Here is a 23,555-nt window from a genome sequence, read left to right on the forward strand (position 1 = left end):
CCTCCAAAATACTTGAAGTTAATATGAAGTCCCTTCTGTCTCAGTTCTCAGCTTCTTCTGATTTCCCCAGTTTGCTGCCATTACCACTGTCTTATCTGTACTCTGTTTCATCCCATGTGCTTTCAGTTTTGCATTCTATCCCCAATCCTTTGCTGAAGTTCTTGCTCAGGGTCTGCCTGTAATGCCACATCATCTGCATACAGCAACTTTGTTGATCTGTCACCTTCAACCTGTTTCCTAATGTAGTCTGTCGCCAGTATGAACAGCAGTGAGCTCAGAGTTGACCCCTGGAGGTCACCCACTACCACTGGGAACCCCTCTGTGAGGCCATACATTGCTCATACGTGAGTATTTGCGTCCTTGTACATGGTCTGCACTAATTCTATCAATGTTTCTGAGACTTCATACGACTGCAGTACTGCCCAAATCTGCTTTCTTGGGAATTTGTCATATGCTTTCTCCAAGTCTAGAAGACACAGTTGGACTCTTTCCTCATCTCTAGCTTCTTCTCAACTATCTGCCTCATTGCAAACATAGGATCAGTTGTGTTGCAGCCTAATCTGAATCCAAACTGCTCATTTCCCATCTTACTTTCTACTACACTCTGTATCCATTTATCAGTTACCCTCTCCAGAACTTTTCATGCAATGTGACAGGAGTTTGATGCCTCTGTACTGCCCACAGTTGTGGATGTCTACTTTGTTATTGTGCAATGGCACAAGTATGCTTATTCTCCAGTCATCTGGGATATGCCCTTCTCTCCACACTGCTATGAGTACCCATAGGAGCCCTTTCTCCTCTGTCGCACCCAGCATCTTTATTATATCTGCAGTGACCTCATCTCAGCCTGATGCTTTCCCCTGAATTCATTTTCCTTACTGCTATTCTTACTTCATCTAGAGTGGACATCACTTCTTCTTTCATTGTCATCTGTGTCTGGGCAGTATAGGTTTTGTGGGGTTTTCCTCATTCAGAAGCTGCAGGAAGTACTCCTTCCATCTGCCTTTGATGTCCCATGGACTAGTGAGTAGGTTTCTGCCAGCATCCATTATGAAGGGTGTTTAATTATCTTCTTTATCTTTCTGTCTTTGCTTTGCAACCTGATATCGTTTCTTTGTGTCATCTATTAAGTCACTTTCCAGAAAGTGGTAGAGTACCTCCGATGCCCTGTATTCCTTCCTAGCCTGGTTGGTCTTTTTTATCTCCCACTTTTTCCTGCACTCCTTCTTTCTTTTGATGACTTCATGGACTTCTGCATTCCACCACCAGCTTTACTTATGTACTTTAGTTTCATACCTGGCACAGCCACATATCTGTTCTGTAGTCCTCACATATGTTGTTTTGAGATGCTGCCATTCTTCTTCAGCTACACATAATTCCTCCTCTTCTTGGGATGCTTGAACCATTAGTAATTCCTTGAAATGTTGTGTCCAGCCAAATTATAGGTCTTCTGCCTGGTCTCTGTTGACCTTCGAGCCTTCTCTGACCACTGCTTGCATCTGATTGTGGCAACCAGTGGTTTATGCTGTGAGCCGACTGTTTCATTGGTTATGACTTTGCAATCATTGATTGTTCCCCATTGCCCTTCCCTTACTAGGACGCATTGCCCTTACTAGGACCCATTGCCCTTTCCTTACTAGGACCCATTGCCCTTTCCTTACTAGGACCCATTGCCCTTACTAGGAACCATTGCCCTTACTAGGACCCATTGCCCTTTCCTTACTAGGACCCATTGCTCTTTCCTTACTAGGACCCATTGCCCTTCCCTTACTAGGACGCATTGCCCTTACTAGGACCCATTGCCCTTTACTTACTAGGACCCATTGCTCTTTCCTTACTAGGACCCATTGCCTTTACTAGGACCCATTGCCCTTACTAGGACCCATTGCCCTTTACTTACTAGGACCCATTGCTCTTTCCTTACTAGGACCCATTGCCTTTACTAGGACCCATTGCCCTTACTAGGACCCATTGCCCTTTCCTTACTAGGACCCATTGCCCTTTCCTTACTAGGACCCATTGCCCTTACTAGGACCCATTGCCCTTTCCTTACTAGGACAAAGTCTACCTGAGTTGCATTAGTGCCAACCATACCTCTCAACCTTTTGGTGCAAGAAATCTGGACAAAGCTGACAATAATGAAAGGGGGCAAAATCCCAAAATTTGTGACATATTTTAAATATTGCTCTTATAAATTAGGAAGATAAACATATTTATTTTGCATTAGTAGGTATTGTCTGAAGTATATGAAGCTTGAAATTCAAATGCATACCATAATTTAGTGACTTCAGTCCTCAATGATTTGCCAGAAAACCACAAATGTTAGGAAGAATAAACCAAATTCTGGACAGTTGAGAGGATTACTACTAACCAGTATGAGTGTAATGGTCATCAAAGCTAAACAGATACTGTCCAACTGTACAGCCTTCAGAAGGGTATGAAAAGGTAGCATGCACACTGTGCCAAATGCTGAATGTGTAGCACAGAGATAGATAGCATGCACAGTGTGGCAAATGTTGGTATGTGTAGCATAGGGGTAGATAGGATGCACAGTGTGGCAAATGCTGGTATGTGCAGCATAGGGATAGATAGCATGCACAGTTTGGCAAATGCTGGTATATGTAGCATAGGGGTAGATAGGATGCACAGTGTGGCAAATGATGGTATGTGTAGCATAGGGACAGAAAGCATGCACAGTGCGGCAAATGCTGGTATGTGCACCATAGGGATAAATAGCATGCACAGTGTAGCAAATGCTGGTATGTGTAGCATAGGGTGGCAGCAGCCCAAGTATTATACAGCTCATTAAAACAACAACAAATGATGTGGATTACATAATCCATATAGTAATACTCCATTTTTAGAATCATAAAGCCAAGTGCCTCATTAAACAACAGTCCAGCAGTGGCAGGACCATTGCATGTGAGGCATAAGTGTCCCAGTCATAGACAGTAAAATCCTGCAACATGTCACATAAGTATAATGCACTGAACAATAACTACTAGAAATGTGCCACAGCAGACCTCCAGCGTTAATTACTGCATTCTACCCAGGGTCAGCCCGCTCTGCAATACTAAGGGGCTGTCAGGAACACCTGGCAGTAGGAAGGATAGTACCTCCGTTACACAAGCATTCAACTTGCATGTATTTATTTATTTATTTGATTTATTTTGACTAGGAATGTTCAACTTGGTAAAGTCGCTATTTGCTAGAAACCAGGGAGAAAAGCTCCATATTACATACCTATATCTGCATGAGTTAAGGGTAAACTATACAACACTCAGGATTATATAATTTAACATGCAACCACTATGTTACATACAGTTTGTAGTACTTACAGCATGTTAAGCTCAGACACATATGTAGAGCATAGTATATAAAGCACGTTGAACTCATGAGAACATGTCCTTTTGAAAATTTAGTGATATTTGTCTGATTTGCCTGTATGATGTGGGGATTAATACAAGGGTAGTACTACTATGATGATATATATGATTTCAATGGAATTGTAAGCTATGCTTTGGATACAGTTTAGACTAGGACTGGGGTGTAATAGAGCTGTTACAAGTGCATAACCATTTGTTTGAGAGGAATGTCTTTAAAGACATTTTAAATTTATTTATTTATTTATTTATTGCATTTGTTTACTGGGAATGTCCACTGGGCCTAGGTGAGCCAATTTTCAGTGGAAGCCCAGGGAGAAAAGCTCCACATAAAAGTCAACATTACAGAAATACAAATATCAAAAATACAAATATAAAAAATGTAGCACTATTTACAGTTGATGATATTAACATGTACTTTTGGTCATATAGATGCCATAGACATTACTGGTTGGGAGGCAGAAAAAACAGTAACATTGTATACAATTATTTACATGCATTTAAATCTGTGTAGGCAGAATAGTAGCAGTCATAGGTATGGCTGCAGACCTGCTAAGAGTGCATACCTGTAGCCCCAGAGAGTGGGAGTAGTAAGAAGAGAAGAGTTATTTTTGGCATGGGCATAACCAGCAGGTGGAGAGGTGTTGTCTGAGGGATTTTTTAAAGAGAGCAGGGTGTGAGATGGAGGTTATTGAGGTTGGGAGGTTATTCCAAAGTTTGGAGGTAGTGAAGGCGTAAAGCATTTGGCCAGCTGGAAGTTGAGGTTTATTAACTTTTAAGTAGAATTTTGTTTTCAGATCTAAGGTGTCTGTTTGGATGGTACAGAGTCAATATAGAGGAGAGAGCTGGACAAGCTGTCGGTTTATATATTATTTTATGTGCAGTAATGGGATGAGACAATGAGATATTTCTGACATCTGTTTTGAGCAAGTTTCATACTTTCACTATATATATATATATATATATATATATATATATATATATATATAAATAAAACACTGTCGCCAGTATGATTTTTAGGATTATGAGCTAGTATTAGATGTTGAGTTAGTGAGAGCAATTCTCTAGGGGTGAGTGAGTTTAATAATTCACTGGTTGCAGGGAATCTGTCTATGGTATAGAGGTTGTTATGGGCTCTCAATATGGGAAAAGGCTAGTAACTTAAATAGCTCCAGCCAGTTAAGGGAGTGCAGTGCCATATAGTGATGTGTTTGGTCAATGTGTTTACTTGCAAACATTCCAACTTTTTTATAAAGTGCTGCAATTTTGCTAGCTGGAGAGCCTATAGATTAAAAAAAAAGTGGTAAGGCATACAGGAGACTGGGGAGCAAATAGAGCTAAGCTATAGTCTTAACAAGCATATTCTGTTAGGAATGGTTATGGAGAACTCCTAGCTTATGGTTAGTTTTAGAACTGTAAGTTGGATGTGTTGATCAAATATATATGACACATAAAGCAAAGCAAAATTATTATCAGTGGTGAAATTTATTAGAGGTATTGCAAACAATAGCAGCAGATGAGGCAGAAATGTACAGGTAGCTACTTTGTAGTTTGATGCACAGCAGACATTTATGGAGGGGTGGTGGTAGATGCATGCCTGCCACATATAATGACAGTGATTTGCAAGTCATGGTACCAATGCTCCATCATACCCTTGATGGCTGCTGAATGACTGGGAAAAGCTTGTGTGCATGTAGTCATGGAGATGCCCAAGCATGCACAAATGTTGATGCAACTTATCATGTGTGTGCATGGACAGACACGATCCCTGTAGTACACTGTAGGTAATGCACTGTATTACATAGGTGATATACCAAAATGACTTCATTAACATAATTACTGTGCTGTGAAACCAATAATCCCATGATACAAACCACTAGCACCACTGCAGAGCTTATCACTCTATCCATTTTTTACAGTCTAGCAATCAGATTATCAACAGAAAGCATTTAGGTGTTCTCTGTAGTAAAAATGTGTTCTGCTGTGACAGTGATAAGGATGTACAGGCCAGGCACAGGTGGAGATGCAGGAAGGATGTATTTACCCTGTTTAAGGGGTTGTTTAACTGCAAATTGTAAACAGTGGTACTAACAACACTGACAAAAGTAGAATGGGAATGTGAGCAAATGAGACAGCGATCAGGAGATTTTCAGAGTAACAATGTCAGATGGTAACAGACAAAGAGGAATGTGTTGTACTGCACATGCTTTGATTCATGAGTTAAGCTGTCATATTCAGAGAAGGAGTGGGAGCATTCCTGCTAAATGATTCAGGCTTGGATGTATTTGCTGGGGTACATGGTGATGTTGCCTGGGCGGGGAGGATCTAATAGACAAATCACAGTATGCATGTTACATTACAGTCTACCCCAAGTTATCCCAGCTGGACTGTTGTGGGAACATGGTCTGTGAAAGCAGGGTATAACAGGTATGCCACATGTTGCAGCAATTTCTTCTGTATAGGTCGTGGAGTCGTACAGCTGGTGGTAGACATGCTTGTGCCTAGGAACTGATCCTAGATGTTCCCTTGTACAGGAATACAATTGGTATTAAAACATTATTAGCAGGTTGGAAAGTACTCCCTAACAGAAACAGTAGTGTTATTGAAAAGTGCACAGGGACAGAAAGCACATTCTAAGCAAAAAGAAGACTGACAGGAACTTTCAGGAGCAGGTATTACTGGACCTCATCACAAGTGTTAATGTTGTTGGTGGCCACAGTAGACTGGTGCAACTAGTCCACCACAGGATGACTTCAATGATACTGCATGCCAGCATGAAAGCCCAAGTCACTGCATAGAACAGAATGGCCCATGAAGCTTGTCTACTAGTACAGACCACCCTCATTCCATAGAGGAGTTCCTGGTGTCCCTGTTTGGGGAAAGAAAGAGGATGATGATACCTGGTGCCTGACAGTAGAGGCATTACTGGTTCATAGGTTCATAGGTTGGTACTAGGCTATTGGCCCTAGGGCCTATACAAGCCAAGCCATAACAATTCCCTGGATATTTCTTCCTACAATATTTACTTCCCTGGACCCCTGTCTAGCAGGGCGACTGACATGATCCTCAGGGTGAATTTCCTATCTCCCATCCAGTCATCAAGGTTCCTTTTGAACAGTGCCAAGGAGGAACTCTGCTTGACATGTATGGGCAGTCTATTCCAGAGTATGGGGAGTCTCTGGGTCAGGAACCTATGGTAGCATCATTTCATGTCTCTTTCAGGGATGCACCAGGATGGTATTTTCTAGAGGCATTAGGAAGTTATTGTGACACACCAGAGACATGTTTTCTAGTGTTAAACACTGCCAGATTTCTCCTTCAGACATATCTAGGATGCAGGAACAGCAGGATATAACAGACAGTGCATTTGCCATAAATCTGTGTATAATCTGATTCCTGCAATGATGTTGCAGCACTGGGGTGCAGGATTCTCATTTATCATCAGTTGTATATACAGGGATTTATTTATCTGCCTTCACAGGGGTAATGGTTATGGGTTCAGCCTCAATGAATAGGTTATATCAGATGTCAGTGCAGTGTCAGAGCCTAATGATGATGCCAGATGAATCTTGGCACAGTCTCATAGTTCAGTGCCACTGTCAGTAATGGTAATGGTGGCATGCAGCCTATCTTCCACATCTGCTGAGATGGCTGTGCTGCCTGTGTTACCTGTCCATGCTTCTCTAATGTCTATGATGAACTGGACATTCCTGGCAGTCCAACGCAAAATACACTGTCATCACCAGCTCATGTACCAGCAGTGGGCAGTGGCACAACCACAGAGTGAGAAAAAACAACCATAGAGAATAATATAAGTGAACATCAGTTCTATGGCATCCCCATAGTGCCAAAACTAGCTGTCACACTAGGAATAAATCAATGGATGTACAGGTCTGTTGTTCAGCCACAGAAAGATGCCACTAATGTCACTGCGGAAATCTTTAGCATACTTCCCACCTGTGGACCTGCAACCCCTGTCACACCAATGCATGTGCGGCACTTTGCCATCTAGTGCAGTTTTCTCACCTTGTATCAGTACTGTGCAATTGCTCACAACATCTGGCCACCTGCCCTCTCAAAAAGCTCCATCCCCTTACTGCACAGTATTCATGGCTTCACCAAATCACCCACCTGTGTAGTTTAATAATTCTTTCACATTCCAAGTCTATCTGCCCTTCCACCTATGTAGCTGTTGCTGGTCTCTGTCACTGTGTCCCAATCCACCTATGCAAATGATGACAACTGTGGCCTGCCAGCACTGCCATATTATGTGGGTTAAGTAATGTCTGATGTACACTGTGACAAATCAATGCACTGTGCTACATAATCTTGGTATAGTCTTGCATGTATCAGTTTTAATCTTTGTTGTCTCTATTCTGACCCATAGTTCTGGAACAGACGCCTCCTGTTTGCCAGTGCCACAACATATTTCACCCACCTCAGCCTTGTGTGAGCATTGCCCTACAGATGGTTCCTCCAATGACTCCTCAGCTAGTACTTCTTGTACTACTGGCTCAGGTCTGTCTGGGCCTCTGACAGCAGCCCTTGCTCTAGCTGTCTGCATACCAGAAGACTGTGCAGTGTTGTGTATATAGTAAGTATCTTGCTGCAGGTCTATGGAGCATACTGCAGTCTACCCCCTGAGGAGTCTAGGCAGTGGAAGTAAGCCTTCAACAATCAAAAGATATGCTCAATGATGTTGAAGGTCTGTGACAGTGTGAAGCTGTATATCATCTTGGCTTTTCTCATGGGTTCTGTACCAGTGTCATGAGCCATGGCTGCAAGACATCATCAATGAGATATCCCTGTGGAAAATTACCTTTCTCAAGCCACTGGTGTAGGCAGGATGTGTGTCAGATATGGGAATCATGGAACCTGCCTAGATGGTGCACAGATGCATTGTCAATTATACTCTGGGGATTGCACATCACCTGGTATTTGATGGAGTGGAAACACTTCTGGTTGCTATACAGCTGTCTGTGTAGACTGGGGAAGACAGTGATGACAAAGTGGGTGGAGTCACTGACCCCTATAACTTCAGAGAAATGAGCTATTTCATAGAACACAGAATTGTGTTTCTCACACATGATTTCTGGAACCACACATGTTACTCCATATTCTTGCACATGACATCAAGGAAATGGTATAGTACTCATGAGGCAGATATCTGTGAAATACCAATCACATCCCTGATGGCTGCTGGAAGGTCCCCATAGCAAGGGGGTAGTCAATGCTACACATACTCTAGTGTCCAGAAGGGCTAGTATTCTACACATCCCATGGGATTCCAAGTGAAGATGGCACATGTCTACAAGGTCCCGTGTGGTGTCTTTTTCTATAAGAATAACAATCAGCTATGCCCTTATCCCTGAGGTGACACTAAATTAGATGCACTCTGATTCCTCTGTGGGACAGATGGTAGTGGTGCTTACTGTCATGGACACTGTCTGAGATAACAGCCCCTAACAAATGTTATCCAGCTAACAACTAATGTAAATGCTACTCCTAAGTAAAAACAGTAAAAAGGAGTTATGACTGGCACTAAATGTGCAACACACAACTTTCTCTCTCTCTGTCTCTCTTTCTCTTTCATAAAGAAATAGTGGTGTACAAGGTCTCTGTCTGAAGCACCTTGTTGTGCTATTTTTATGTCTCTGAATCATTCTGCCATACTGCTTATCCTTATATAATTAGGCCATATTTCAGGAGCATTTCTCTTAGCCTTCCTTTTGATGATCCTTGGCCATACCATAATGCCTTTGCATCCACATGCACAGCTACAGATCCATGGTTCATGAAGTGGAGCCCCCAGAGATGGCACATTGTAGATAAGATTCAACATTTTAAGTAATAGTGAAAAAAGATGCTGTGATTTATTGAAATGTTGGCTAAAAGCCAATAATTGAGACTTCTTATAGAAAAGCTTAGTGTTTACCTCTGTTTATGATCTGCTCTGGACACTGTCTCAGATCAGGGAAAATGAGAATGATACAGTTTCATAAGGCATGTTTGGGTCGAAAGGAAGTCCATAAGGTATGTTTGAGTAGGGCTGTCTTCATATTGGAAGAGTCAGGAAGGGTTCAGGAAGATAACGCTAGACATTTTAACCACAGATAACATGTAAACAGTCGAGAAAGAAAAAAATATTGAGAATGATTTTTTTCCTTGCTGATAATAACATTAATAAAATGAGCACCCAGCAGTTATTCATAAGGATTAGATGTCACCAGGTACCCAATACTGTATAAATGTATTAAAGAATATCGCAAACAGTTTATTTTGTTTCTGGGAGAGGACATCAGAGGATTAGGACTATATCAGTATTGAAGATTTGCAAAGTAAATGAGATGCACTCAGTGTGTAATCCATGGATGGCATATGAATGGATGTGTTCTAATATTAAACCAAATCTGCAGTTTACATTAATGAACTAACCTTTATATATCAGGAAGAGACTGCACAACTAACACCTCTGCTGTTAGAGTAAGTGGCCTTGGGGTTGCACATATACCCTTTAGGCTAGGAAGCTCAAACGCCTCAGTCTGTATACTCAGTCCCCGCACACCATGTTCTAATAATGTGCAGAATTAATGTTGGGGGAAGGCAACATTCCTTAGGTACCATCCTTCAGGTGAGATATTAAGCAAAAGTCCCATCTGCCTAGATCAAAGGTAGCTTAAGTGGATGTTAAAGATCACATGACATTTTTGTCAGCATAGAGGGATGCACCTGTTACTATGCTCCAGATGGCCCAGATCTGAGTGTCTGGCATGACCACCTGTGGGGAATCTGGTCTACTGCAATGCTAGCAGCCACTGGAGAAAGAGGTACATTGTATGCAGTGTATAGGCCAGGGATATGTGCTTGACTCAACAAAGTCATGTCTCTGGGAATGAGCATGCTCACAAGGGAAGATGTTGCATGTGTGTGCAAACATATCACCTGTTGGGACAGGGTTAGACTAGAAAATGGACAAAACTCTAATGGCTGCCCAGATGGTGGCCATGTCTCACCCTATTGATGGGAAACAAACAGGTGGTTATTGCAAAGGTTATATGGTCAGACGGCAAGGGTGACAGAAAAAGAATTAAAAAAAAATATCACGAGGCAGTTACTCAAAAAGAGAAAATAAATTTCCAAGAGACCTAGCCAGATTTCCTCCCAATCTGTATAAATCTGTATAAATATTACTCAGGTCTCCTCTGAAAGAAGATGAACGGCCTAGTGGATAAATGGTGATCAGTAAAAAGGATCTGCTGGAATCTCTGTATGAACTTGGATGTGTTAAAATGTACAGGGTATGCATATGGGTTGGGAAAAATACGCACCTTGCGATTGTTAAGAAGGGGAATGTTTCTGTGTGCAACATTTTTATTTCATTTCTGGGGCTTTACCATTAGCTTTCATATTCTTCTTGCCGGCCCACATATTCCATTCTGTGTTACGTGGGTATTGCAGACTTTGCATGTTGTGTGGGCATCTTGATGGTGCTACCAGCTGCTTGATAGCAGATGCATAACAGTATGAAAGGCTCATACCCCACAAAAAGTCCCTTTTTATTCACAGCATAACAGTACCAAAGGGCTGTTAGAAGAACCCTACTACTGCAAGCATTACTGCTCACATAAAAATCTACATATAAAGTCTCATACTAATGCAAAACCTGTTATTTTATATTGCATACTTTACTTTTCTCCACCATAAAATTATGAACAGTTTTAAATGGAACCACAAACAAATATACGCAGAAATAAATGCACTCCCTTTAAGACCTTCTTGTTACAGTTTTAAAAAACTGTATGATGGTGTGTGTATAAGTACTGACGCTTCGTAGGAATGCCTCATTTTTAACATCTAATGGAGACTAAAGGACATACATTCAGAATTCCTATCCCTTGTTCCCTTTAAGATAAAAAAATCATCTAACCACTAACTGTTGATCCATGCCACCAATAGGCTGGATTCATGACAAGACTAACCCCCTCATCCCAGGGTGATGTGGGTTGTTAAGTTAATTACCTTAGGAACAAAAAGAGTTATACTGGCAAGGAAATAGCTTAAATAGTCAGTGAGGAAATGTCTCAAAAACTGAGTCTTGCAAAGCATTAAATATTATATTTTGCAGTGATTAAAATGTCATTTGCAGAACTTATAAAAGACAGGCACATTGACATGTTTTACAGTAGATGAGCATACATCTGAACTGTACAGATTTTTGCAGAATGTGCAAAATTTTGCTTCATATTTTTGGTCCTTTTTTCATAAAATTGTGGCTTTCTGGCAAATCATTAAAGATTGAAATCAGAAAATAATGACACATATTTGAGTTTCAGATTTCAGACTCTTCAGAAAATTCATACTAATGCAAAACCTGTTATTTTATTAAGTTTTTAATTTCTTAAGAGCAATACTAAAAATTGTCTCTATTTTGGGTGTTTGTCCTCCCACTATTTATAGTTTTGCCCAGATTTCTTGCTCTATAGGTTGAGAGATATGTAGGTGAGGGATTGCTTGCAATTACAAGTAATGGATTTATATCAGCCTGCTGCACATAAATAAATTTTAATTCCATTATTCTCAGAAACTGTCTTTTGAATACTGATAAAAATTGATTCCTACATTACCAAAACCTGACCTTTGTAGTCTGACAAATCTTAATTCCATCACAGATTTCAGTAGGTGCATCTTTGGTCACTGGTGTTTTTCCTTGCCACTTCTCTGTGAAACCAGGTGATATATGGAGACTAACTAAGGCCTTGCTATAGCTTACAAAGAAAAGCATGACCCTGTATTAAAGGATTGTTCTGAGGCTGCTTTATAAATCTGAAAGAACATTTGTGAGCAAGTATGTTACTTGTTGGGGACAGGGTTTGGATCAGAAAATGTACAAAATCCTTATGGTTGTCTACATAACGGCCGTGACTCACTGCTGATGGAAAACACAAATACACTGTAGAACTGATAGTGGCCTTGTTTTCTTGTGGAAAACTAGGTCTTAAGCAGTAGAGAGAAAATGTGCTGCAGCAACTGATGCTGAAATTCAGTGGTTCCAGTGATAAAGCCAACGGACATTAATTATCTGATTTCTACCTGCTGTCAAAACTAGCAAGCTGATATACATGCAGGAAAAGAATATCTGAACATTCCATAGTGATAGTGAAGTAAACCGGTAGTTTATAAACACACAGATGTGTGTGTGTGTGTGTGTGTGTGTGTGTGTGTGTGTGTGTGTGTGTGTGTGTGTGTGTGTGTGTGTGTGTGTGTGTGTGTGTGTGTGTGTGTGTGTGTGTGTGTGTGTGTGTGTGTGTGTGTGTGTGTGTGTGTATGTGTGTGTCTACATAAAGGGGCCCCTTATATGAATTGTGTGCTCATTCAGAAAGTTCAACAAATAAACTATGCTTCAAATTGAAAAAATAAACAGTAAACTTGCAGAACCACCAAACCAACTGTTAAATTTTGCAAGCATTTTGTGGAAGATTTCACTCCCTGTATCTACTCATGTAGCAGGGGCTAGACTCTCCACACCACTGCTAAAGGGGAATATTCTAAGGTAATGCAGTCTTAGATTTATATATATAATATATATATATATATATATATATATATATATATATATATATATATATATATATATATTCTTATTTGCAGCTTTAGTTTTGCAGTTTGAAAAATCACAGTTATGGTCCTTGCAATTACATTAGAAACTTTATTTATAGATATATATATATATATATATATATATATAGCTAAATATTTCTCTCTCTCTATATATATATATATATATATATATATATATATATATATATATATATATCTATATATCTATATATATATATATATATATATATATATATATACATACATATGGATATATATATGCCCCCTTCCTGATTTCTTATATTTTTGCATGTTTGCCACACTTAAATGCTTCAGATTATCAAACAAATGTAAATATTAGACAAAGATAACCCAAGTAAACACAAAATGCAGTTTTTAAGTGATGAGTTTATTTATTAAGGAAAAAAAAATATCCAAACCTACATGGCCCTATGTGAAAAAGTAATTGCCCCCTAAACCTAATAACTGGTTGTGCCATCCTTAGCAACAACAACTGTAATCAAGCGTTTGCAATAACTGACAATGAGTCTTTCACATCACTGTTGAGGAATTTTGGCCCACTCTTCTTTGCAGAATTTTTTTAATTCAGCCATATTGGAGGGTTTCTGAACATGAACCGCCTTTTTAAGGTCATGCTACAACATCTCAATTGGATTCAAGTCCAGACTTTGACTAGGCCACTCCAAAACCTTCATTTTATTTTTTTAAGCCATTCTGAGGTGGACTTGCTGGTGTGTTTTGTATCATTGTCCTGGTGCAGAACCCAAGTGCGCTTCAGTTTGAGATCATGAACTGATGGCCGGACATTCTCCTTCAGGAGTTTTTGGTAGAGAGCAGAATGCATGGTTCCATCAATTACAGCAAGTCGTCCAGTTCCAGAAGCAGCAAAGCAGCCCCAGACCATCACACTACCACTACCATGTTTGACTGTTAACATGATGTTCTTTTTCTGAAATGCTGTGTTACTTTTACGCCAGATGTAACGGGACGCACACCTCCCAAAAAGTTCAGCTTTTGTTTCATCAGACCACAGAATATTTTCCCAAAAGTCTTGGGGATCATCAAGATGTTTTTGGCAAAAGTGAGATGAGCCTTTATGTTCTTTTTGGTTAGCAGTGGTTTTTGCCTTGGAATTCTGCCATGCATGCCATTTTTGCCCAGTCTCTTTCTTATGGTTGAGTCATGAACACTGACCTTAACTGAGGCAAATGAGGCCTGCAATTCTTTAGATGTTGTTCTGTGTTCTTTTGTGACCTCTTGGATGAGTCATTGCTGTGCTCTTGGGGTAGTTTTTGTAGGCCATCCACTCCTGGGAAGGTTTACCACTGTTCCATGTTTTCTCCGTTTGTGGATAATGGCTCTCACAATATTTCGCTGGAGTCCCAAATCTTTAGAAATGGCTTTGTAACCTTTTCCAGACTGATAGATGTCAATTACTTTGTTTCAAATCTGCTCCAAAATGTCTTCAGATCATGGCATGATGTCTTCCTTTTTGGGATATTTTGGCTTACTTCACTTTGTCTGACAGGTTCTATTTAAGTGATCTCTTGATTCAACAGGTCTGGCAGTAATCAGGCCTGGGTGTGGCTAGTGAAACTGAACTCAGCTTTCCCAAAAAATGTGATTGACCACAATTACTTCATGATTTGACAAGGGGGGCAATTACTTTTTCACATAGGGCCATGTAGGTTTGGATAGTTTTTTTTCCTTAATAAATAAAATCATCACTTAAAAACTGCATTTTATGTTTCCTTGGGTTATCTTTGTCTAATATTTGTCGAATATTTAAATTTGTTTGATGATCTGAAACATTTGTGTGTGACGAACATGCAAGTAAATAAGAAATCAGGAAGGGGGCAAATACTTTTTCATTGGACTGTGTATATATATATATATATATATATATATATATATATATATATATATATATATATATACCTACATATCTGAGTGTACCACCTACAGCTGAAAACTCAAAATCTAACCTAAAATGATTGTGCTAAAAAGATTTAAAGTCAAAATATAGAAAAACAAAACAAAACAAAAATAAAAAGCTTTTTTTTGGTAGGGATGTAAACACCCTCCACACCTCACCCCCCACAGCCTCACATGCTCCTGCTACTTATATATACCGACTTTGAGATCACAGAACAGCAGGGAAAGAACAAATTCCTAAATTCTCAGTTTGCACTGTACCACAACTTCCTAGTAGGTAGTGATTATTCCATCATTTGTGCCGGCATTACTTTGTGATATTCTGAGCATTCAACCAAAGAGAGGATTCATATGTGTGTGTATATAAATATATATATATATATGACAGAAACGCAAGGAAACCACACCACCAAAGTGAGCTGTTGCACAGATATAAAACCAAACACAGCGATAATCCAATTATGGATATAAAGTCAAAAAAGGGCAACAAAAATTGATGAAAATAACGTAAGAACTTTTATTTTAAGACAAGCACTTTCGGAAGGCTTCGTATCCTTCCTTCCTCAGACAAAACCAAAACACTAAGTGGCAATGCACATCCATATTAAATAGCAGAATAATTATTCAATTAACTACCTCTAAATTAGGGTTGGCCTCATACAAATTATCTAAACACTCTATAACAATTGTTAAAAAACGGCTTGCTTAAATCCACGGTAACAGTTATACTTTATAAGAGACACAAATGCCTGTACAATACATAAATAAACCCAAAATATCTACATAATATACTTGTACCCTAGCATAAACCTGTCAACCAGCAATAGATTAATAAAAAACTGATAAATTAAACTATAATTATTAAACATTATAATAATGTTTATCATCATAAGTAATAAATATACATATAAATAGTAATGACAATAATAAATCTAAATCAATTCAAAAAATACGTAAATAAAATCAAATTAAACAGTATATACATGTATATTAAAATACATTAAAATACATGGGAGCATGTGTGCACAATAGTCACTCTTGTATCCCAAATGTTATAACTCCCAGCATTGCTCGTGTGAAAAACACCTATATGGAATAATAAATATACACTCAAACCCAACCTTCAAAAACCAAATAATTATCTCCTTGTAGCTAGAAGTTTTAAAATACAGGTTAACGAAATAGATTCGTTTAAACCTGGAAATATATGCGCGGCCGTCCTTATTTGCCATAAAAGTTCTTCTTTTTCTAGCAGGATCTGCCATGGGCCTAAGTTAGAATCTGCCTTAATTTGCTTTAAGACAGCAAAATTAAAACAGTGGTCTTTGTGCTCAATGATGTGGCAGGCTAATGCGTTATTAACATCCTTCCTGGATACTGCATACAAATGCTCATATATTCTCTTATGCAGTACCCGCTCAGTCTTTCCAATAATTACAAAACCCGCACCTCACCCACATTACTTTTAGAAAGGGGTTCAACTTAAAAGCCCTATTGGAAAAGAACAACAACATTGGTTTCCAAAGGCAAAAAGGCATGACTAGGTGCGGGTTTTGTAATTATTGTAAATTTATACAAGAAGGGAGCTTTGTTCTAATAAATGGCGTGAAATATAAACTGATGGGGAGTTTTAGTTGCACTTCCAAAGCAGTGGTCTATCTTGCGAGCTGTAAGAAATGCCCAGCTTTCTATATTGGAAAGACTGAGCGGGTACTGCATAAGAGAATATATGAGCATTTGTATGCAGTATCCAGGAAGGATGTTAATAACGCATTAGCCTGCCACATCATTGAGCACAAAGACCACTGTTTTAATTTTGCTGTCTTAAAGCAAATTAAGGCAGATTCTAACTTAGGCCCATGGCAGATCCTGCTAGAAAAAGAAGAACTTTTATGGCAAATAAGGACGGCCGCGCATATATTTCCAGGTTTAAACGAATCTATTTCATTAACCTGTATTTTAAAACTTCTAGCTACAAGGAGATAATTATTTGGTTTTTGAAGGTTGGGTTTGAGTGTATATTTATTATTCCATATAGGTGTTTTTCACACGAGCAATGCTGGGAGTTATAACATTTGGGATACAAGAGTGACGCTTGTGCACACATGCTCCCATGTATTTTAATGTATTTTAATATACATGTATATACTGTTTAATTTGATTTTATTTACGTATTTTTTGAATTGATTTAGATTTATTATTGTCATTACTATTTATATGTATATTTATTACTTATGATGATAAACATTATTATAATGTTTAATAATTATAGTTTAATTTATCAGTTTTTTATTAATCTATTGCTGGTTGACAGGTTTATGCTAGGGTACAAGTATATTATGTAGATATTTTGGGTTTATTTATGTATTGTACAGGCATTTGTGTCTCTTATAAAGTATAACTGTTACTGTGGATTTAAGCAAGCCGTTTTTTAACAATTGTTATAGAGTGTTTAGATAATTTGTATGAGGCCAACCCTAATTTAGAGGTAGTTAATTGAATAATTATTCTGCTATTTAATATGGATGTGCATTGCCACTTAGTGTTTTGGTTTTGTCTGAGGAAGGAAGGATACGAAGCCTTCCGAAAGTGCTTGTCTTAAAATAAAAGTTCTTACATTATTTTCATCAATTTTTGTTGCCCTTTTTTGACTTTATATCCATAATTGGATTATCGCTGTGGTTGGTTTTATATCTGTGCAACAGCTCACTTTGGTGGTGTGGTTTCCTTGCGTTTCTGTTTTTCATCAGTTCGTGAGGTTTTTTCGTGTATATATATATATATATATATATATATATATATATATAAGCTTACGAATAAATGGCCAGACTGTTGAAATATCAACTGCAAATTTCTAAAAGATTGGAAAAAGAAAAAAAAAATTCCTTTTACAGTCTTTAATCCAAACACTACCGAAACATTCAGACCAAATGTTTGCCTGAATAATGGCAGTGTTACATAAAGGTTTTTTAAGGTAATGTGTAAGGTTAGGATTTGGGGTAGGGGTAGGGACAGGCTTAAAGTTAGGATTAGTGCACATTACTGAGGTGTACTAAACTTATCCTGACTCCAGCCCTACACATTATCTTAAAAAACTTTCCACAACACTACTACAGCACCAGATAGCACAGCCACACACACCAGAACACATGCAAAACACTAAAATTATCCCATTACTTAACTCAAATACACAAGTACTCACAGACAGAAAGACACACATAAACACACACACACACACACACACACACACACACACACACATACACACACACACTTACACGCGTACACACACACACACACACACACACACACACACACACACACACACACACACACACACACACACACACATACGCACACATGTAGATTCCTAATACAAACCCACTTACCTTCTTCTTCTTCTTTCGACTTTTCCCGGTTAGGGGTCGCCACAGTGGATTACCTGTCCGCTCATGTTTTGGCAAAATGGATTTCTCATAAAGTGAAAATTTGATAAAATGGACATTCGCATAGATAGATAAACAAAAGACAAGCAGAGAATACTACTTATATAGTTATTCATCATTTTAAGAATATATTTATCTAGACTAATAAAATATAAAGCATAACCAACTACTATGTGCTACGGTGAAGAAGATTGCAAAAGCCTAATCACCAGTATGCAGAATCGACTGATATAAGTCAAGTGGGGACCCTGCTGTTGGCTTTTTTGTGTACTCTAAGTGTTCCTTTCCTTAAGTGGCATGTAGAACTGTGCAAAATACTCAAGCTTTGGACTGACCAGGGCTCAGAAGAGCAGAAATATTGTTCCTTTACTCCTGGAGTCTTTCTTCCTGAGGATACACACAAGTATTTATTTTGTTGCTGCCTCTATTTTGTCACTCTATCACAATGAAATCAATGAGCAAATGATTAGGACTTTCAGTGGCTCCTAGAGTGAAAGCATTATAAAACATTGGAAAGAAACAGACAGCCACAGTGAATGGGGGTCTACGCGGATAAAGGGATGGTGTTAAGTTAAGAATTTAAAGGTCAGTACCTAGTGGGAGTTATCATTTACATTATACTTACTGGTGAAACTGTAGAAAGTGCTGGAGGCAAAGACTGCTTTTTGATGATGAGACAGTTCTGTGCCACAGAGATGATGCATAAAAAAGTGTAAAAACGATAAGAAGAGACTTGACAAGATAGAAGGTATATCTTAAGATATTGTAGCCTGAATTCACTGCATAAAATATGAAAAAAACAACAAAGTTTATTTGACTGGCAAGGAAATAATGGCAGACACTAATAAAGAAAGGGGCATGGAGCAGTCATAATAGATGACCTAAAGGTAAGTGATGGGTGTGAAAGCAGCAGGAAATCATGTGGAAAACTGGGAACCATAAGATCAGGCACAACCTGCCAAGGTCAGGAAGATGTTATTGCTATATATATATATATATATATATATATATATATATATATATATATATATATATATATGCCCATCTGGAGTATAACGTAGACTGTTATGATGTTCATTAGTACTAGAGCACAGGCAGGTTAAATGCAGTTCAAACAGAGTAATGAAAATGGTTCTGAATCTGCATCAGAAGTAATCCAAAGTAAAAGGAGAAGAGCTCGGTAGGTACAGCCATGGAGAAAAAAAGGGCAGAGGGAGGGGATCAACATCAAAAACATGCACTCTAGAAATCCCAGAGCGAGTATAAATCTGAAAAAATGTACGAATGTGAGAAGATACAGTTTAATGTTAGATAGTAGATCTCCCAGGGAAGATTGACAAGTGTGATTAAAGGGTAGTGGATAACTAAAACAGCTTTCCTGAAAGGCTATAAGGTCAAAAACATTATCAAATTTTGGAAGTAGGACATTTTATATGGAGAAAAAAGGAAGAAGTACCACCGCGGCATACGATCATTGTGAAAAAAGATTGTTAAAAAATTCCACTTTTTCACATTTTGATATTCTAATCTGATAAAAGACAGCAACAATAAAATATCTCACTATTCTAGTTTGTTACAAAGCTCTCACACACATTTTGGTTTGTTACTATTATTATGGGTTGATTCATAGCAATCAGTGCAAGCTGTGTCAGACAGCACCCTCACAATCACAGGTGCACCAGACATCCTGTTACTGCTCACTAATCAGTAGTGCAGCAGACAAAATCCCACAGTTTGCACCACAGTTCCTAGTTGTGCACAGTAATTACTGGCACATAACTTAATTAAGGTACCATGGGTCATTATGGGTCATGGGATCTGAAACTTACTCATCACATACAGGCTGGTAAAAATGATCCTTAAAGCACTAGAGGATGGCTGGTACACAAAGTGTTTGACAAATCTTCCATTATTTATCTGTTATGCTTTTGTGGTGTAGATTTTGCTTCTGGTAAACAAGTAACTAGGTGAACTATATACATATATATATATATATATATATATATATATATATATAGTTAGATAGATATAGATATAGATATATAGATATGTAATATATACCTATATATCAATTGAAAAGGTGCTGGGCCTTATATTGCATTTATGTGTCAGCTAACATGTTATTTTTATCTCAAGTACTATGCAGAAAATTGCCATGGAAAAATGCAACATAGCAGAATTCAGACTATTCTATTTATTGTACGCTAACTTTTTTGATGATATTTAAAGTCTAACAAGTATTGTGTGTGCATTGGCACTGGTTACACTGCTTGAGTTCTGTATATTATTTATTTATTTATCCTTTTGATTTGTTATTAATTAATTTATTTATCCATCAGTTTGCTTATTTTTTTATTTTTATTTTTTTGTGTGTGTGTGTGTGTGTGTGTATGCGCACACAAGTGGGCGTGTGCACATGCATGTGCATGTGTGTGCATGTGTGTGTGTGTGTGCATGTGGACGTGTATCTGTGTTTGTGTCTGTATGTGCATATTTCTGTTTTACACTAATAACTTCTATCAAAATGCCTTTCCTATGCAGGTAACATTTGACGTCCTAGAGGAATATCCATTTTTTGTCCACAACAAAGGATGGTCATCCTGCTGCCCAGAAAAGACAGAACAAATCTATAAACTTCCATGCCAAAAGATAACTGTAGGTGACACATGCATAACATTAGCCTTGAAGGATCCACCAAGTTCATTCACCTTACCCACAACATGTCTCTACACACCAACAACTTCAGAAAGGCCCACTACTGCTAGTTCTATCCAACATCCACCTTGTTCTTCCAAAGCAAATCAGATGCCTCTCCAGGAAAACACAGATGAGTATGGAAGCCATAAGGCGTTTTTAAACACAAATGTTTCACAACTTGCTGTGCCTCTCAGTAGGCGAAGACGTCAGTCTGCTCCACAGCTTTACTGTACATAGGAGCATTCCTCAGCTGCATCTTCAAAAATGGTAAAGGTCACAGTCAAGAAATATGGTGCTGTGGATTCTCCTTCTTCATTTCATAAATGTCAAAATTCAAACCAGTGAATACTGTTAATTTCAATGTCAGCAATGAAACCTTTTAAAGAGCTACTTTAAAGGTACAAACTCGATAGTACAGGTTATGCAGATGAACAAGGGCATGCAAGTTCATAGCTCACAATGAAACTTAAAAACCACAACATATTAAAACAAGAATACACCCACTTTTCTTGCCTTTACTCTATATTACATTTCAAAACCTGAGTGATTCATCTTCAGACTGAGATATGTGATTCATTTCCAAATTAAATGATAAGTTTCTATTCATATGCCATGTCCCTGTACAATACAAATTTGCATACTGTACACTGTGCTGTTTGCTAATAGAAATAAACATTAATCTTCTTTACGGTTGTAAAGTGTCCAAACTGCAGCTCCTACAAGATAAAAAAAATATTGTAAAGGTATTTTAACCTTATGAAAGTTCTTGTATTACTAAGTGGTTTAAGTAGTGAACTTTGTGCTGTGTTTAATTTTTAAGATTGAAACGGTATTGCATATTCATTACTTTATTCTGTTGAGCTTTAGTGTGACCTGATTTATTTCACATTTGGGTCAGTCTGTTACTCCAATCATGTATACAAACAGCAAGTTATTGTGGGAATGGTGTTTATACACTGTCTATAGTGATATGGTGTTATGTATAGTAATGTCTGTTTTAAAAATTAATCAACTGATGAGCCTTACTCACAGGATGCATTTATGAAACAGATTATGTTGAATCCTACAATTTAGTCTAGACAGTACTTGGACACATTGGCATCCTTCTATGTGGTAATATACAGGAAGACAGTTAACACATGCTGTAGTGTCTCGGTTAAAACGGCTCAAGTTAAATCCTCAAAGAATGGTCTGCTTGCTCTCTTATGCATGCTAGAAGTTATTCTGATAATTATCATCCTCCTGTCTCCTTTACAAAGTTTAGAACCTATTGTTTTTAAGTCATTCGGCAATGCACCCTTTCATAGTTGTCAATGTAGATGTCATCCAAATCAAAGTTACACCAACGGTTGGCAATTCTTCCTGGTCTTTAGGGAAACCAGAAGGTTTCACCAAATACAAAATAAAATAAAATATGTCTTTTAGTTTACAGTCAATGAACTACAATGCAGTCTCTGGTGCTTTCTCTAATATTTTCCCCTCCACCATTATGAACAATCAGCAACAGTTCAATCTGCGCATATTCTTGCTTCCTATAGAGCATATTCTATAAATTATGATTGATATGTGCAGATACATGTGCACCACACATACACACACAGATGGATAAATAACATACATTTTTTACATATACTTTTCCTATTAGAAGTAAAACACATATTCCTGTGCTATCCACTTTTCTCTGTCTTCAGTGTTTATTTTTCATCAAGTATACCTTATCTCCAACCCATAATCAGCATCCTCTGTGTTATTAAACATCACACAGATAAGGAAACACTTTGCACTTCCTTGTCCCCGCCTACTTTTGCCTTTTCTTTTTATTTCTTTTCTCAGAATCCTTAAATTACAACCTCTAGCATAATGCATCAAGGCTGAGCCTGTAAATGGTCATTGTTTGATCAGTGTTCTACCCAGTAAACTAACTTAAACAAATAGATACATTTCAATAAATAACTGCATTTGCCCCCTACCTCACCATGCAGCATGGGATTTAGCTGCCACATAACTGTTGACTACACCAAATGTTGGTACCGATGATGCACTGTGAAAGAAGTTGAACATAATCTACAGAAGTCTTTATTCATCTAGCACACTTACCTATTGTCACTTTGTTACAGTCCTTAGAGCCTTACCTGTGTCACACTTGGATATGACCTGTGTCTTTCTCTCTGTGCCATTTCCTGTTTTTAACTTTTTAAACAAATAAATAAATGAACCTAGACGTACTTCTCAGATTTCACTGTGTTATACTGTCTTGGTTTGTTTCATTTTGTTCTCCAAAATTATTACTATTTCTAATTCAGTCATTCTATCTAGAATTTTTAAATATTGCCAGGGAGATAACTGTACAGAAAATAAATATTGTAAATATCACTGAATATATTTCTGCAGCTCTGAATGTTCACAATAAATAGGGGAACAGACTAAAGGAAGGACGTATTCGTTGTCAAATATTTTTAACTGCACTAAACAGCTG

General features: G+C 38.1%; 1 protein-coding gene across 1 annotated transcript in view; it reads left to right on the plus strand.

Moving 5' to 3' along the window:
• Positions 1 to 23,304, plus strand: part of LOC122817006 (ataxin-1-like) — a 53,411-nt gene extending 30,107 nt beyond the window's left edge. The window contains exon 2 of the mRNA XM_044090117.1: positions 20,924 to 23,304. Within this exon, the coding sequence (XP_043946052.1) occupies positions 20,924 to 21,316 (393 nt within the window). The 3' untranslated portion in view covers positions 21,317 to 23,304. The remainder of the gene's footprint in view (positions 1 to 20,923) is intronic.
• Positions 23,305 to 23,555: the final 251 nt, after the last annotated feature.

The sequence above is a fragment of the Protopterus annectens genome, chromosome 12.part0, assembly GCF_019279795.1.
Source record: "Protopterus annectens isolate FY-2018-M chromosome 12.part0, PAN1.0, whole genome shotgun sequence".
Lineage (NCBI taxonomy): Eukaryota > Metazoa > Chordata > Ceratodontiformes > Protopteridae > Protopterus > Protopterus annectens.